We start from the raw sequence: 16,023 nt of genomic DNA on the forward strand, positions 1-16,023 counted from the left end.
GTCCAGGAAATCCTATATACCAGAAGGCACTTGTATATCCAAGATGCCTGTCCGCACAGCCCTTCTATCCAAAATCTGAGAAATCATTATTCAACCATTCTCAGTTCTCAGCAAAGCAGGGTTCCTTAATCTTTTCTATCCCTCCACAGGACTCAAAGCCAATCACAATAAATGAGTCATGATAAGAAGTAAAGTCTGGCTACCCTCTTCTCTTTTCATGGGACAGCTGTAGTTATGGCAACCACACTCAGTTTCTTATCTGTATCAAGAAACTCTCCCTTCCATATCTGGAGACATGAAACAGATTTCTAAAAAGGCTACAAGAGCCTAATCACACAGACCCCAATATATACTCCACCACCCGCAGATAGTATTCTGAGTCCCTAGGTCCCAAAAGGCAAAGACAGAGGCAGGAAAGGAAGATGAAGTTGGGAGGGACACCTGTGTGCAGGATGCCAGGTGAGTGGTGGACACAGCCCGGGGCTGTAGGCCGATGGCTGGGGAAGGCCTGGGGAGGTCTCCTGACCTCCTGCGGCGCCGTCCCCGCAAGGGGATCAGGTCCAGGTTCCCCGTGCACTGCATGTTCATGACCTGCAATCAGACCGGGTGGAAAGCCGGTCACAGCTCCTTTAACTCCCAGGCTCCCAAAAGTCCCAGTGCCCATTGGGCAGAGCTAGTTATAGGCCTGAAGAGGACGATCACCTAGGGCACAGCTGCTATGAAGGTCACAGATTCTGTATTTTAAACTGTCCAAAAATATGAGATGACAAGAGAAGAAGGGATAGGAGGAAGGGTTGTAGTTGATAAGAATAAGAATACCAACGCCTATACCTATAGAATAAGGAAAGGAAATATTAATATTAAAAGGCTGTGTGACCAAGGAGTAGAGAGAAGATTTTCTTGCAAAGCTGAGGAGCATATTTTCGGCAACCATCATCCTGGATGAGCCATGGTATAAGTAACACTAGAAACTAAAAGGAAGGAATGTGATTACAACAGGAAGCTTCCTATAGGCCTGAAAGAAAAAAAGCCAACTCATAAAGTCTGAGAGATGATACACAGAGAGCTCTGCTTTGCCTGTCTCTTGACTGATTAAACCAGAAGGAAAAATAGAGTTAAGCACAACAGTACTAGAGACACTGGCAGACCATGTGAATGGGGAAGACATTTAGATGTGGAGAAGCAGTTTATTAATGGAAGATTGTATGTCATTCTTGTCTATTTAATCTATACCCATGTGAGTCTGTAGGGTACTAGTGTACTATGGACACCAAGTTAACTTACACCTTAAAGAGAAAATGATGCATACCCCACCTAAAGAAGCTCTGAGTATTCATAATGTCAAACCTACCGTAAAATCATCAGGAAGAAAAGAATAAGTCCAAAACAAAGTACAGTTTATCTTCTCAGCTTTCTCCAAAATCTGAACTATAAACCTTTGGCTGAACCTATGTAAGCTAGTTACAGATTCTTCTGAGATAGTCCTAAAATGAAAGAACAATTTCTTTAAGACAGAGAGCTGGGGGCAGCCCAGATGGCTCAGCAGTTTAGCGCCGCCTTCAGCCCAGGGCCTGATCCTGGAGACCCGGGATTGAGTCTCACATCGGGCTCCCTGTGTGGAGCCTGCTTCTCCCTCTGCCTGCGTCTCTGCCTCTCTCTCTCTGTGTGTCTCTCCTGAATAAATAAAATCTTTAAAAAAAAAAAAACAAAAAAAAAGACAGAGAGCTGGTACAGAGCCAGGTGAACACATTTATTTGTCAAAGCAGGACCCAAGTCAGACAGTCAGAGCCCCTGAGACAGGGATAAATCATGGGGTCAAAAGAGTGTCATTGAGCCAAAGAGGGAAAAAATCTTTCCAGGAAAAAAGACCTGAACAAAAACAGCAGCACAGTTAGCTGGACACAATGTAACATCTACTACAGTTCCTCCCTCTAGGCTAGAGAACTAGAACCAGGCCTAGAGACAAACTCCAAAAATAGAGACAAATAAGCCCAGGCCAATAAACCTCCTCATCAGAATAGAGGGAAGACAGAAAGACATCCAGACTTGCTTCCCTTTCTGAGATGAGTGCAGATAACCCTAGAGGGATGAAATTAAAGTTTCATGTAACTGCTCCTGTCTGAGCTATAATTTTTACCCAAGGCAACAAAGAGATGGAAAGAGTCTGGTCCTTAATAACAATCATTTTAATATTATAGTTACTGTTTACTGAGCATCTATATGTGGGATATTGCTTGTGTTTCATAGATGAAAAAAACAGGCTTGGAAAAGTTACCTGTCCAAGGTCACACAGCTTTTAAGTGTTGGACTGGGAGTTTAGCCCAGAGTTCATGTTGTTTCCACTATATTTCCTTTTTAAAAATAGCCTTTTCGAGTTCATCCAGAGGCCTCCTCCCCAATCTCATCTCTTAAAACCCTAACTCTCAGGCATCTCTCACTGGTATCTCTTTAATCTCAGAAGTAGGAACCAGCTTAAAGGAGCTTTATTGGGAGACCTGCTGTGAAAGAGAAATTAAGTAAAACATATCCACCAGGGACAGAAGGACTCTGCTTAAGGTCCCAAGAATCCCCCAGGGGGATTCAGAGGATTCATGAATATTGTTCTATGAGCAATTCCACCACTTCTTTCTCCCAAGCCCTCCCATTACCTCCATGGAACCAGCTTTCCGATTACGAATGAGGGGTGATCTCCTTGGGAGGCCAGGGCCCTCAAGGGGCTGGGGTGAAGTCTGCAATGCCCGGTCTGGTTCATCTGATGCCTTCCCTGGGCACAGGTTCTCCATGCTGCCTTGGTCTGTTTTCATCTCTTCATTCTACCCAAAAACAGGCACAGATCAGAAAGGTGTTAATGGCCTCCAGCCTCCTAATCCCAGACTCCCCAATCCTTTTACCTCCCTATACCACTTCTAAGTTTCCCATCACTTGGATCCTAAATCCTCTAATCTGAAATTCCAGCACTCAGACCCACCTCAGAAGAAGCTGGACGGAATCCACAGCCAGTTGGGGCACTGCCTTCTTCCTCAACACCTTTCACTCCAGGGCTAAAGTGTAGCTCCACATGGAACCGCTCCTCTGATAAGGGATCCTATGGGGCATCAACATGAAGCGGCAATGGGAAAAGTTGGATATGGTGGTAGAAGACCATGCAGGGACAATAGAGGGGAACTCAAGAGGATACATCATCCCAGGGCTGAGATTTAAGTATTTTATGCCGCTCTGGGGCTAAACTATTATAGCTTCCCCTTAACTATAGTCTAGTGGTAAAGGATCCTCATTCCCTCGCCTCCACCATTTGAGATCCACCACCGCACATGACCTTCTAACCCCCAGTTCCACAATTCTTTCCATCCATCTCCCACAGAAATTCAGCTTTGCTACACGACATATAGCAGTACACTTAAAGATATCTTTGTGGAGCCAGATGGAAAAGGTATAACAATGTTTGAGGGAAAAAGACTCATTATAACATCATCCCAAATTCTATACCCTCCCTAATGCAGAGCTATGTTCTATGGTATCTCTCTGGCTCAACACCATCCTAAAACACTTTTTCTGTTCCAGTAGGAACCTCCTGGATGCTCTGTGACATGCTATGCTTAAGTATCACACCTAACTGTATTCTACAAATTACCAGGATATGAAAGTTTCTTTCTAAAACGGGAAGGAGGAGAAAGAAGAGGTACCCTCCTCACCCAATCCTGTTATCTCCTCACCCGTGTGTTGTCCTCATAAAGCATGATGACAATCTGGGTCATATAGTTGAGCTCTGAAATGGCACTGAGATAAGCCAAAGCTCTCTGCCATTGTGCATCCTGGGTCTCCTACCAAGCACAGAAGAGGAAAGTTAATGCCCAAAGACAAGGGAGTCAGGGAAGGGGCAGGGAGACCAAGAGAATACAGAAAGCTTGCAGTAAAAAAGAAACATGAGGAGAAGAATAAAAGAATGCTGGGGAAAAAACATTTATAGGTTGAAGGAAGAAATATCCTTACATCAAGAAGTCCCCCATAACGGAAGACACTGAGTAGGGAGTGGACATGGCTTTCACTGGTGAAATAGAGACGTGTTCGAACATGGCGGCCTGGGGAGAGCACCCCTCGGGAGTACCTGAGATAAGAGCTAAGTTATTCACATTGTCACATAATCCTCTTCCCACCCCTCCACAAACTCCTTCCTCCCATCTCAAACACTTCTCTCCTTTCCACCCAAGGATCCCTTCTATTCTCAGTTCCCCAGGCTGTCCCAGCCTGAATTCCCCCAAGGGCTCCCTGACATGTCCCTCCCTCCATCCAGCACCCCTCCCATCCCTCCCTCACAGGGGATGCAGCTTGTTGACAGACTCATCCTCGTGGGTTCTCTGCAGGTCAAGTAGTATTTTCCGCAACAGTGGAAGACAGAAGCCCACAGCAATTTCCAGTTTCTCCTCCCGACTGATCCCGTACTCCTAGGAGCCACAGGCCAGGGATAAGTACCTCAGTGAATCTTGTTTCCCTCTTGCCTCATACTCCTAGGCCCAAGATGATGATGTTTCTTTCCACCTCAGGTCTAGGGTTTCTCTTACACTTAAACAGAGCCAGAGTGGAGCCTGAGAATTATAGCAACTCAACTAATTCTTTGTCTAAGTTTCCTTCCCCTGGTTCCCACACCAGCCCTCTTTCCTGCTTTTTTCCCCTTCCTCTCCCAGTGCCCATATCCCTAGGCTATAAGACACACCTGGGGAATGACCACATCAGCCAATGCTTTAGAGAGACGTAGCAACTCTGCTGTGCCTTGAAGTCCCAGACTCCCATTGTGCTGCACATCATACTTGACACAGTCATAGATATCAGGGATCTTACTGATATCATAGCGCCCACTCTTCTGTCGAAAGTCACGCTCTAGTTTGCTCCAACGCTGTAGCATGAGCTCTAGTGTCTCACTATGGTAGAGTTGCAGGTCTGGAAGGAAGATGCACAGTCAGAAAGAACCAAAGATTTGATCTCTCACAAAAGATTCTAACAAATCTGAAGTAGAATCAGGGATGAGAACACCTGCCTCAGACACTTAGGAGAGAACACAGGAGCACCTAAGGAACTCATCCATACTTGAAACCTTGAAGGGAAGATAGTACTATTCATACCCACCTACAGACTTGGGGTCCTGCATCCGTTCCCGGATCTGATGAGTGAGGTTTTCAATCAGGGCAAATACCTGATCACAGACTTTCACGGGATTCTGGATGACAGCCATGGAGTTTAGGAGGGAAGTGCTTCCAGTGGGAGCCAGCTATAAGGAACAGAGAGATGAAAAGCAAGATAGGCTCCATGCCAATTGCCCAGAATCGTGTGAGCTAAATACAGATTCTATCTGCAAGTAAAATCTGTTTGTAGGCTCACTCCAATAAGGATTCTTAGGCTATAGCTCCTATCAGTTCTAGGATGAGGGTACTGCTTTAACACATAGTCATCTAAGAAGGATTGAGGGTCAAAGTCCTGGAATCCAGAGGAAATAAAACCTAGGTTCGTTCTTTCTTTCTTTCTTTCTTTTTTTTTTTTTTTTTTTTTTTTTAAAGAGAGGGAGAGAGAGGGTGGGGAAGAGGCAGAGGGAGAGAATCTTAAGCAGGCTCTGTGTCCAGCACAGAGTCCGACACAGGACTCAATCTCAAAATACTGAGATCATGACCTGAGCTAAAATCAAGAGTCATATGCTTAACTGACCAAGCCACCCAAGCACTCCCCCCACCCCAATAAAAGAACCTAGGTCAGAGCACCTGGGTGGCTCAGTCAGTTGAACATCCAACTCCTGGTTTGGGGTCGGGTCATGGTCTCAGGGTGGTGAAATCGAGCCTCTCACTGGGCTCTGAGCTGGGCATGAAGCCTGCCTGGGATTTTCTCTCTTCCTCTCCCCATTCATGTACTCTTGCTCTCGCTCTCTCTTTTCTCTCAAATAAATGAAATCTTAAAAAAAATAAAACAGGGACACCTGCATGGCTCAGTGGTTGAGCATCTGCCTGCCGCTCAAGGCGTGATCCCAGGTCTGGGGATTGAGTACCTAATCAGGCTCCCTGCAGGGAGCCTGCTTCTTCCTCTGTCTAGGTCTCTGCCTTTCTCTCTGTATCTCGTGAATAAATAGATACAATCTTTAAAAAATAAATAAATAAAATAAATAAAAATACATATGGAAACTACTGAGGAGGGGTACCTGAGTGGCTCAGTCAGTTAAGACTCTTGAATTCAGCTCAGGTTATGATCTCAGAGTCATGATATCAAGCCCAGTGTCGGGCTCTGCACTGGGCATGGAACCTGCTTGAGATTCACTCTGCTCTCTTTTGACCCATCCCCCCACCTGACTTGGATGCTCATTCTCTCTCTTGAAAAGAAAAGAAAGAAAAGAAAAGAAAAGAAAAGAAAAGAAAAGAAAAGAAAAGAAAAGAAAAGAAAAGAAAAGAAAAAAAAAGAAAAGAAAATGTTGGGAAATAGAGATTAAACCAAAGCCCTTCAAAACCCCCACAGAATGTTTTCACAACTGGGCAACAGAGATAACAAAATCTTATTCCTCTTAACAAAATGCTACCTTGACCTAGAGCAGAGGTCCTGCCTCAGAGCTAGGTTCCAGCTCAAGCTTTCAGTACAGTGAGAGTCAATGAAGAATGGGGAAAGGAAAAGAGGATTGTGGGTGGAATGCACACATCTGACCTAAGTCCTTACAAGTTCTGTCTTTGCTAGCAAAAAGAAGCAAGGAAGAAAAAAAAGTGCTTTAACTTTTTGAATTTGACATTGAGCAATGGATTGGAACATAAGAGAGCAAGGTCCTACCCCTATCAAGTCTTGCTCAGAGAAAAACACAAAAAATGCCATTCTCCAGGTAATATGCACAGCTACTTAGCTCATTGAAGAACCTATCAGAAATGGTTACATGATACTTTGAATAAAATGCCACTGAACTGTACACTTTTAAGTATACATGGTTCAAGTGGGGAGGCACCTCACTGGCTCAGTCAGTAAAGCATGCAACTCTTGATCTCGAGGTTGTGAGTTCAAGCCCCATGTTGGGTGTAGAGACTACTTTATAATAATAATTTTAAAAATCTTTTTAAAAAGATTCACGTGGTACTATGATTTTAAAAACTTTTTTTCTTAAAAAAGAACTCATCAGAAATGAGCTATCAGTGGTAAGATAGTACAAAATCACTGTCTGACATATGATCTCCAGTCAGTCATGGCCTCGATACACAGAAAAAAAGATGACATTGGGTAGTGGCACCCACCACAATTAATACTATGAGGCACTGCACTGTAGTGGCTAACAGCTTGGGCTCTCAGGTTAGACGATTTGGGTTCATACTAGCTGGGTGACCTTAGAAAGGTTGCTTAAATTCTTCTGAGCCTAGGTTTTCTCATCTGTAAAATGGGAGAAAAGTAGTACAAGTCCAGAGTTCTCATGGTGAATTAAATATGACCATTAATTCTTTGTCATCTTCCCCTTGCCTAGAATCTGCACTGGCCCTGTGACTGCTTAACCAATAAATAACAACAAGACCACAAAATTATGTTGTATTAACTAACTCTGGGTCTACACTTTAAAAGAGCTTGGAAGGGGGCACCTGGCTGGCTCAGTTGGTGGAGCATGCAACTCTTGCTTTCAGGGTTATGAGTTTGAGCCCCGCATTTGGTGTAGAGATTACTTAAAAATAAAATATTTTTATATATTTTGAGAGAGAGAGAGTGTGCACACAAGCAGGTGCGCAGATGGAAAGGGAGAGAGAATCTCAAAGTAGACTCCTTGACATGGGGCTCAATCTCACCACCACGGGATCACAACCCAACCATGAGACATAAAAATAGGGGCTCCTTGGTGGTGCAGTTGGTTAAGTATGAAATTCTTGATTTTGGCTAGATCATGATCTCAGGGTGGTGAGATCGAGCACCGTGTTGAGCTCCATGCTCAGCACAGTCTACTTAAAAGATTCTCCATTTCCCCCTGCCCCTCCCCTGAAGCGCATGCACATGTGCGTGCTCTCTCTAAAATAAATAAGCTAATTTAAAAATAATAATTAGGGATCCCTGGGTGGCGCAGCGGTTTGGCGCCTGCCTTTGGCCAAGGGCGCGATTCTGGAGACCCGGGATCGAATCCCACGTCGGGCTCCCGGTGCATGGAGCCTGCTTCTCCCTCTTCCTGTGTCTCTGCCTCTCTCTCTCTCTGTGTGACTATCATAAATAAATTTAAAAATTAAAAAAGAAAAAGAAAAATAATAATTAAATTTTAAAAATCTTAAAAAAAAATAAAACAGCTTGGAGGCTTCTAACTTTTGGAGTGTCTTAAACTACCATTTAAGAAGTCTGGCTACCATGCTAGAGAAACCACATGGAGAAAACATGCAGAGAGGAGATGCTCTAAAGACTAGGGAAAACAAAAAGAGGGAGAAAGCTCAGCCATCTCAGCAACCCAGTCGAGCCATCAGATGGTTTCAGCTCCCAAACCTGGCCAATATCTGGAGAGTTTTAGGAGATACCCCAACCAAGACCAGCTGAGCCTAGAACTATATGTAAGACAATAGAGTCAATGTTGCTCTTTAAGTTACTGAGTTTGGGGGCAGATTTTTTATGTATCAGTAATAACTGAAACATTATTTCTTTCAGAATCCTTGGGACGAAGTGGGTTTTGGAACTGGGAATTTTTCAGACTTTAGGAAGTTAATATAGTGCATATGCCACATGTTGTATACTATCTCCAACAGGGCTTAGGGCATAACTAAATGCATTTATATTTCTGCAGCACAATATGACCATTTACACTAAACAAAATAAATAAGAATTAGAAACCATCTTATGTCAGGTTTTGCTACCAAATGAATCTTGGTGCCAAATCTTTTTTGTTTTTGAAATTGTGGATAAGAGATTGTATACCCATACTTACTTCAAAGAGTAAGGATTAAGTGAGATAATGTATGGAAACCATGGAAAGCAGTGCCTATCACACGGTAAGTACCATTATTGATCACTCTTACTTAGGATTCTAGGACTTTGGGATAGGGGTATATTGGGCACAAAAATAGGGAGAGCCTGACCTGATCATAATCCTCAGGACCAAAAGGTGCATCCTGCTGCAAAATATGGTGTAGTCGAGCCTTCACTCGATGCTGGCAACTGCTCAAGGAATCGCCATCACTATCCAGGAGCCCATTCATGTTGGCACTCTTCACCATTTGTACCAAAATAGGTGTTAGCTCTCCTTCTAGAGCCAGAAGGCCCTGGAGGGGAAGCACAAAATCTATTAGTTTTCCTTCCAGTCTACTACCTGTAGGCCTGGTTCCAGAGATCAAAGGAGAGCTGGCTTGGAAAGGAGAGGTATATGTCAAGGGGCCTAACACGACTAATTATTCTCAGCTCATTCTCAGTTGTATAGAATGAGTCACATACAAGCAGAAACTTCTCTAAGTCAGCACATAAACATCCTGACATTTCCCAACTAGTTCTCTAAATTCTCAGCTTCTCTACATTAGGTAGAGAAGGTGGGACTGTGGGAGAACTGTTAAGTGTGCACCTTGGCAAAGGCAGCAGCAGTCATCTGGACACGGCCCTCATCAGAGGCATAAATCTTGAGATCATGGCGGAAAGTGCTATGGAGACGAAGCAGCCCACAACCAGGGAAGCCAGCATAGTCACCTGGGGGTAAAGCGGAGGACCAGGAATGGTCTACTATAAATACCCACATGGAAGAAAAAATGCTCTTTCTCCCATTAACTTCCCCATTGCCTCTGTCTATTTCCCCAACTTATTCTCTAATCATCTTATCTAAGCCCTGCTATTTACCCCCCCCAAATACTCACCCTGTCCTCCAGGGTACATGCAGCGAAAAGCTCGCCCAAGCTCCTCAGCCTGAACACGGCCAGCAGGAGTCAGTTCTCCACCCCACTTCAGTACCAGCAACAGAGATGGGGCCAGGGCCTCCCGCTGTGGATCTGCAGAAATAAGGGGCAGTGAATAGGTCTAGATCTAAGGAAAATAGTGGAGACAACTAAATGTCTTCTGAGGAGCCCAGAAAGGTGACTTGAGGCAGAAGTCATTTTAAGAATAAGAGACTTGAGTGGTAATGGGAAGGGGTATTATATCTTACCTTGTCCCTCATTAGTAGCCTTTACTCCATGAGGGTAGTAAGTCAACTGTACCTTCCGGTTGATGCCTGAGAAATGACCATACCTGCAGGATAAACTCACAGTTTACTTTGTATCCCAGCACCCAGTTCTCACTGTCATTGACTCCCCTTTCCTATCCCCTTTCTCACATCTCCAGCACAGACTTCAGCTGCTCTAGTTTTCCAGTCTTCTCCTCGATTTCACCACCTGGTTCTTTCTCCAATTCAGCCAATAACAGCCTTGTGATGTCCAGCACCTCCTAGAGGAAATAACAGAATATCCATGCAGCAGGACAAGCCTGGCAAGTTACCTTTTCATCCTGGTGTCTCACAAAGGACCCCAATCCCATACCCTCTGTCTTTCCCACAGCACTGCTCTTCCCAGCCAGATTCGCCACCTTACCTGTAGTTGCTCAGGCCGCTTCAGTTTTAATTTACCCGTCTTGTAGCCACCATGTTTTTCAAATAGACTGAAGAACCTGAAGAATTAAGGAAAAGCTTTTTAAGGAAAAGAATTAAGGAAAAAGTCAGTTAAAGCCTTGGGGAGCTGCTCCACCCCAACTCCCTTACAAAAACCTATTTGTCTAAATTAAGACATTCTTCCTACCTTGGATGTGTCACCTCCATCTTCATTTTCTGCTTGGGGGTACGATCCCCATGACGGATAATTGCAATGACACAACGAAGTTCCATCCTAAGACAGGGAATGTTGTTAGAGCCCCTCCTCCCACATCATCTCCCATTGTTCATCCTACTTGACATGTAAATGTAAACAACAGAGGAAAAACTACCTGAGATTAGGTGTATAGGTAGGGATTAGGAAAATACCTAGAAAAGGCTCCACTAGTCAGATGGTATACAGTCAGAAACCACCGGTCTGACTCAGGTGCCTTAAGTAGGTTACTCCAGATTTTTTTTAAAATATTTTATTTATTTATTTATTCATGAGACACACACACACACACACACACACACAGAGGCAGAGACATAGGCAGAGAGAGAAGCAGAGAGAGAAGCAGGTTCCATGCAGGGAGCCCGATGTGGGACTCAATCACGGCACTCCAGGATCACGCCCTGGGCCAACGGCAGGTGCTCAACTGCTGAGCCACCCAGGTGTTCCAGGTTACTCCAGATTTTATACTTTTGCTCACATAGTGCCAGATGTGGTAGGGACGATGGGAATGTCCTCAGCCTCTGTGGGGATAGACCATGGGATCTGAAACTGCGGAGCAAGCTCCCGCATAATGGTGTTCCTAGAAGGAGAAACATGAAGAACTGTATGAAAATAAATGAACCAGAACCACACATGTGAATAAAGCTCCAGAAACTAGCAAGTTGTAGAAGAATGTATTATATAAAATCTAAAAACATGCCCCCAAAACACCCCCACAGACATAATAAAAGTATTAACAAATGCACAGGAAGGATAGGGGTGACTGGGTGGCTGAGTTAGTTAAGTATTGACTCTTAATTTCAGCTCAGGTCATGATTTCATGGGTTGCAAGAATGAGCCCCGCCTCGGGCTCCATGCTCAGTGGGGAGTCTGCTTGAGATTCTCTCCCTGTGCCCCTCTTCCCCTACTCTGTTAAGTGCACTCTCTCTAAAATAAGTAAATCTTAAAAAAAATAATAAATGCATGGGAATGACAACACCAAATTAAGGATTGTAGTTATCTCTGGGTGGGAGGGAAAGGGATGTAATTAGCAAGGGATGGGTAGGGGTCCAAACTAGTATTTTCTTTTTAAAGACTAATTTATTTATTTTAGAAACAGAGAGAGAGAGAGAGAGAGAGAGAGAGAGAGAGAGGGAGGGGCAGGGGAAGAAGGAGAGAGAGAATCCTCAAGCAGACTCCCCACTGAGCACGGAGCCTGATGCCAGGCTCGATCCCAGGACCTGAGCAGAAATCAAAAGTCGGCCACTTAACCAACTGAGCCACCAAGGCACCCCAATTCTTAATATTTTATTTTATTTTTTTTAATATTTTATTTTTAAAGATTGATAGTGAATACAGGAATACTAACCATATTCATCATTCTTTCCACATTTTAAACATCATGGGGTGAATTTTTTTTAAAGAAAAGTTTTAAAACAGTATTACAGCATGATCAATCACATTTAGTACAATAAATATAGTTTGTTTATATATGGTAGAAGACATACTGGTATGTATAAAACTGTTAACAGTTTTAACTGGGAAGTACAGTGTTAGGAAGGTAAGAGGGCTAAGGAGTCTTTTTTCTATTTTTCTTTTTTTGCTCTTAAATACTCTTTACAATATTTAAAATTAAGCAAAAGCTTTCTAACTCTCTTTTCTAAGCCCATTCTCCCTAGTCCAGACCATTGTGTCCCTTACCCTAGAATCTTGGCACAGTCATCATAGTATTTCATCGAATTCTTGACAAAACTGAAGCCATTGACATCACACACAAAGGAGTGACCATTGGCACGAAGAAGGTCAAAACCACAAACTGTTTGCTGCAGTGGAAAGAGGCAAGATGAGAACAAGAGAGCCACTCTTTCTTCCCAGACTCCTGCTCCTGTCTCTTGCCCTCATTCCACAGCACCACCCACCACAGGCCTTCTTCTACCTTAAAAGCTACACAGACTTTCCTGGCCACCAGCTTTTCCATGGCGGTCAGCATGACTGGATATCGAATCTCTTTCCCTTCACTGTCTCGTTCGACCTTCCCATCCAGAGCTGGAGATTTTCTGGCTTCAGCATGGGCATAATCAGGCCCCACTGTATATACCTGCAGGTACATAGCATCACTGAGTATGCCCACCGCTCATCCTGCATATGAGAAGATAATATGAGCACTAGGTCTGTAAGCTAGTTTCAAAGTAAAACAAAAACAAAAACAACCCTGAGGACGAAAAACAGAGACCGATATATTTCTTACTGAACCTGACCGAAATATCTTTATGAAGGTTTCTCTTTGGGACTCCAGATCTATTATCTAGTCCTCATTAAAAAATGTTACCAACATTATAGCATTTTCCACATTACCCTTGCCCTTGCTCTCACACTTATAATGTAAATGTCTACTTCTCTCACTGACTTCACCTGAATATGAAAGCAAATCACATTCACACTTCATTTTCTATGATTTTCTCCATACACTTCCATTTGCTTCCCAAGCACCCCATCCCCCTCAGACATTTATGACTTCTTAAATTCCTATATCCACCATAACCTTGACATCTGTGCCATCTGTTGGCATAAACTCCTCATAGATGTATGATCCTGTCTTTCGGACACTGCTCTCAGGAGAGTAAACGCTGCTTCGGCTGCCAATCTTCAGGAAGAAAAAGAAGAAAAAAAATATTGCCTCCACATTGTCCCTAAATCCTCCAGCTTCCCTTCCCACAACCTCATTCTTGTCCTTCTTCCTATTTGACTTCCCCAAATGCTCAAATGTTTCCCATACCTTACGGAAGAGGCGCTGACTTCCTCCTCCAGCTGAACTGGGGTAGTAGATGTAAACATTATGGTCCTCTGCACTCACTGGCTTCTCCACAAAGGGCTTGGGAAAGACAGCTCCATTCACCTCTACCTGGTCTTCACCCTCTATCAGGTTGCACTCTGAAAGACAGGTATGTGGTCATTCCTAGGGTTGAGAATTGTAGAATACTTCCAAGTCCCATTTCTCTGTGTTTTAATCTCCATAACCCCCAAATTTCTGTGACCATATCTTAGTAATAGATACAGTAGTATGTATATGGTATATAAATATAATAATATCTATGTAAGAGGTCCAAGGCACTATTCAGGGCCCATAGTTCTATCCATAATCTATCCATAATCCAATAATGAAAGGCTCACTTAGATAAGTAGTACATGGAGATATCCAGAGGATGGACAACTGGGCTAAGTGACAGAAAGCAAGGCAGGGAAGGACTGGACAAAGCCAGGTACTCACCTTCAGGCCGGGCGGGGTCACGGTTGAGCACAGCATATCGAGGCAGATCAATACCCTCCTCCTGCAGGATCCGGTACACCTCCCTCCTGTCACCCCCAAATAAATTAGCTGGGAGAGGTGGGGGATGGAGACCAAGGGAAGAGGCTAGGGATTTCATTTGTTCAGGAACTGGTAGATATCACGGCACAGAACTCAAGAGGGTATGATGCAAAAATTAAGCATGTTTGTTTGACTTTGCCCCTCCCAGAACGTGCTCTCTAAACAGGCATGATCTCAGGGCTACCCATCCCACCAATCAACAGAAAGCTATACCTATCCTGGATGTAATACTGCATAGCCAGGTCATTGATAAGAAATGGGTTTCGAAGCTTGGAGTAAGCAACAGCTTTGTCCAGAGGAAATCCTGAGATGGAGAACGGAAATTGATCAAAGAAAAAAAGTGAAAAAGACAGAGAAAACAGCAAGAGAAATAGATTATTAATGCTAAAGTTGCCACTTAGCTCCTCTACCCATCCAACCCATCGCTTATCCTTCTACCCAACTTCCCAAGTCTAGAATATCCATCAGGAAAAAGTGAAAAAGATATTATTCTTAGGGTCCTTTCAGAGACACACAATTCTGTCAGAGACCCTAAGAGCCTGAGGTTTGAATATGGACTTTAAACTACCACCAGCAACTCTTCCATGATACAGGGAAAGCAAACCCCTCTTCACCCTTCTGTTCTCCAATGTATCAGGAAGAGCTGATGACCTCTGTACTATTTGACAGTAAGAACTTCATCTGCCAGTCCAGCATTCCCAACTCCGTTCCCTCCCATTTTCCTTCATAGACTCCAACCTTTGGAGTGGAAAGAGATGAGGCAGTGGCAAGATGGCCAGTTTTCCACAGGCTCGTTGAGGATCACATCTTCTCCCAGAATGATAACCGTTAGGTAGTCAAATCTGCAGAGTCGCTCTAGGATTTGGGTCATTGGCTTGGACTTGGATTTCTTGGTCATGGCACAGATGCCAACAATGATCTGAGGTTCAGGAGGCTATAGAGAAGAAGTGCTATCAGGAACTTAGGAACTTCCAACCAAGACCATCCCTATGAGGGAACACTGTCTCATCTCCTTTGGGCATAGTTTCTTTCTTTCTTTCCTTCCTTTCCTTTCTTTCCTTTCCTTTCCTTTCCTTTCCTTTCCTTTCCTTTTCTTTCTTTCTTTCTTTCTTTCTTTCTTTCTTTCTTTCTTTCTTTCTTTCTTTCTTTCTTTCTTTCTTTCTTGACTTATTTATTTATTCGAGAGAGAGAGAGAGAGAGAGAGACACAGGCAGAGACACAGGCAGAGGGAAAAGCAGGCTCCATGCAGGGAGCCCGACATGGGACTCGATCCCAGGTCTCCAGGATCACACCCTGGGCCGAAGGCAGGTGCTAAACTGCTGAGCCACCCAGGGATCCCCTTGGGCACAGTTTCTTGCCAAGACTTTGGACCTATGGGGTAAATGCTGTCTCCTAACTTAGGTCTAGAACAGAGTGTGTATAAAGATCCCTATTGCCTAAAAAGTGCCTTTCCACAGTAGGAAATGTGTGCTCAGTTAGAAGAGCCAGAGAACCAATAACCATGACACAACTGGAGGAGGGCGTAATGGCAGGGGATTCAAAGAGAAGTAATCTAACCAATCTCTACTGCCTCTCCACTTAGGATGGGGCCTGTTTATGACAAAGAATCTATGAATTTGCAAAGAGCAGAGAAGTATCTCTAGCCAAAGGAATCTCAACTCTCTATGAAAGGGGTCCCAACACCAAGTTACATCATTTTCTTAGTCTTACCACTTCATCCTCCTCATCCTCAAGGAGCTCGTTGTCACTCTCTTCTGTCCTCATGCCTATTCCACGGGTGCCCAGCCCCTCATCTCCGGCTCCAAGGAAGAAGTGGGCTGTGGCACTCTCACCCTCACTGGCCGGCAATGACCACATCCCCGCTGGAGTACCCACTCATCCCGCTCTGCAATG

General features: G+C 44.0%; 1 protein-coding gene across 23 annotated transcripts in view; it reads right to left on the reverse strand.

The window, feature by feature from the left end:
- The window catches only part of PPIP5K1 (diphosphoinositol pentakisphosphate kinase 1), a 46,361-nt gene that overhangs the window by 26,392 nt on the left and 3,946 nt on the right, over positions 1–16,023 (reverse strand). For 9 of the 23 annotated variants that reach the window (XM_049104255.1, XM_049104260.1, XM_049104254.1 and 6 more), the window contains 24 exons: positions 15,841–16,015; positions 14,869–15,064; positions 14,344–14,434; positions 14,032–14,117; positions 13,540–13,694; positions 13,306–13,407; positions 12,700–12,861; positions 12,465–12,586; positions 11,263–11,364; positions 10,719–10,805; positions 10,515–10,590; positions 10,262–10,371; positions 10,094–10,176; positions 9,807–9,938; positions 9,521–9,642; positions 9,045–9,227; positions 5,122–5,263; positions 4,712–4,935; positions 4,315–4,442; positions 3,991–4,105; positions 3,714–3,821; positions 2,969–3,085; positions 2,649–2,813; positions 442–591 (listed from right to left, as the gene is read on the reverse strand). In XM_049104255.1, the coding sequence (XP_048960212.1) occupies positions 442–591; positions 2,649–2,813; positions 2,969–3,085; positions 3,714–3,821; positions 3,991–4,105; positions 4,315–4,442; positions 4,712–4,935; positions 5,122–5,263; positions 9,045–9,227; positions 9,521–9,642; positions 9,807–9,938; positions 10,094–10,176; positions 10,262–10,371; positions 10,515–10,590; positions 10,719–10,805; positions 11,263–11,364; positions 12,465–12,586; positions 12,700–12,861; positions 13,306–13,407; positions 13,540–13,694; positions 14,032–14,117; positions 14,344–14,434; positions 14,869–15,064; positions 15,841–15,987 (3,105 nt within the window). In that variant the 5' untranslated portion in view covers positions 15,988–16,015. Of the gene's footprint in view, positions 1–441; positions 592–2,648; positions 2,814–2,968; positions 3,086–3,713; positions 3,822–3,990; positions 4,106–4,314; positions 4,443–4,711; positions 4,936–5,121; positions 5,264–9,044; positions 9,228–9,520; positions 9,643–9,806; positions 9,939–10,093; positions 10,177–10,261; positions 10,372–10,514; positions 10,591–10,718; positions 10,806–11,262; positions 11,365–12,464; positions 12,587–12,699; positions 12,903–13,305; positions 13,411–13,539; positions 13,695–14,031; positions 14,118–14,343; positions 14,435–14,868; positions 15,065–15,840; positions 16,016–16,023 lie in introns of those variants that run through there. The other 14 variants (XM_049104267.1, XM_049104268.1, XM_035709148.2 and 11 more) reach the window with 5 other exon arrangements.

The sequence above is a fragment of the Canis lupus genome, chromosome 30 (genome assembly GCF_003254725.2).
Source record: "Canis lupus dingo isolate Sandy chromosome 30, ASM325472v2, whole genome shotgun sequence".
Lineage (NCBI taxonomy): Eukaryota > Metazoa > Chordata > Mammalia > Carnivora > Canidae > Canis > Canis lupus.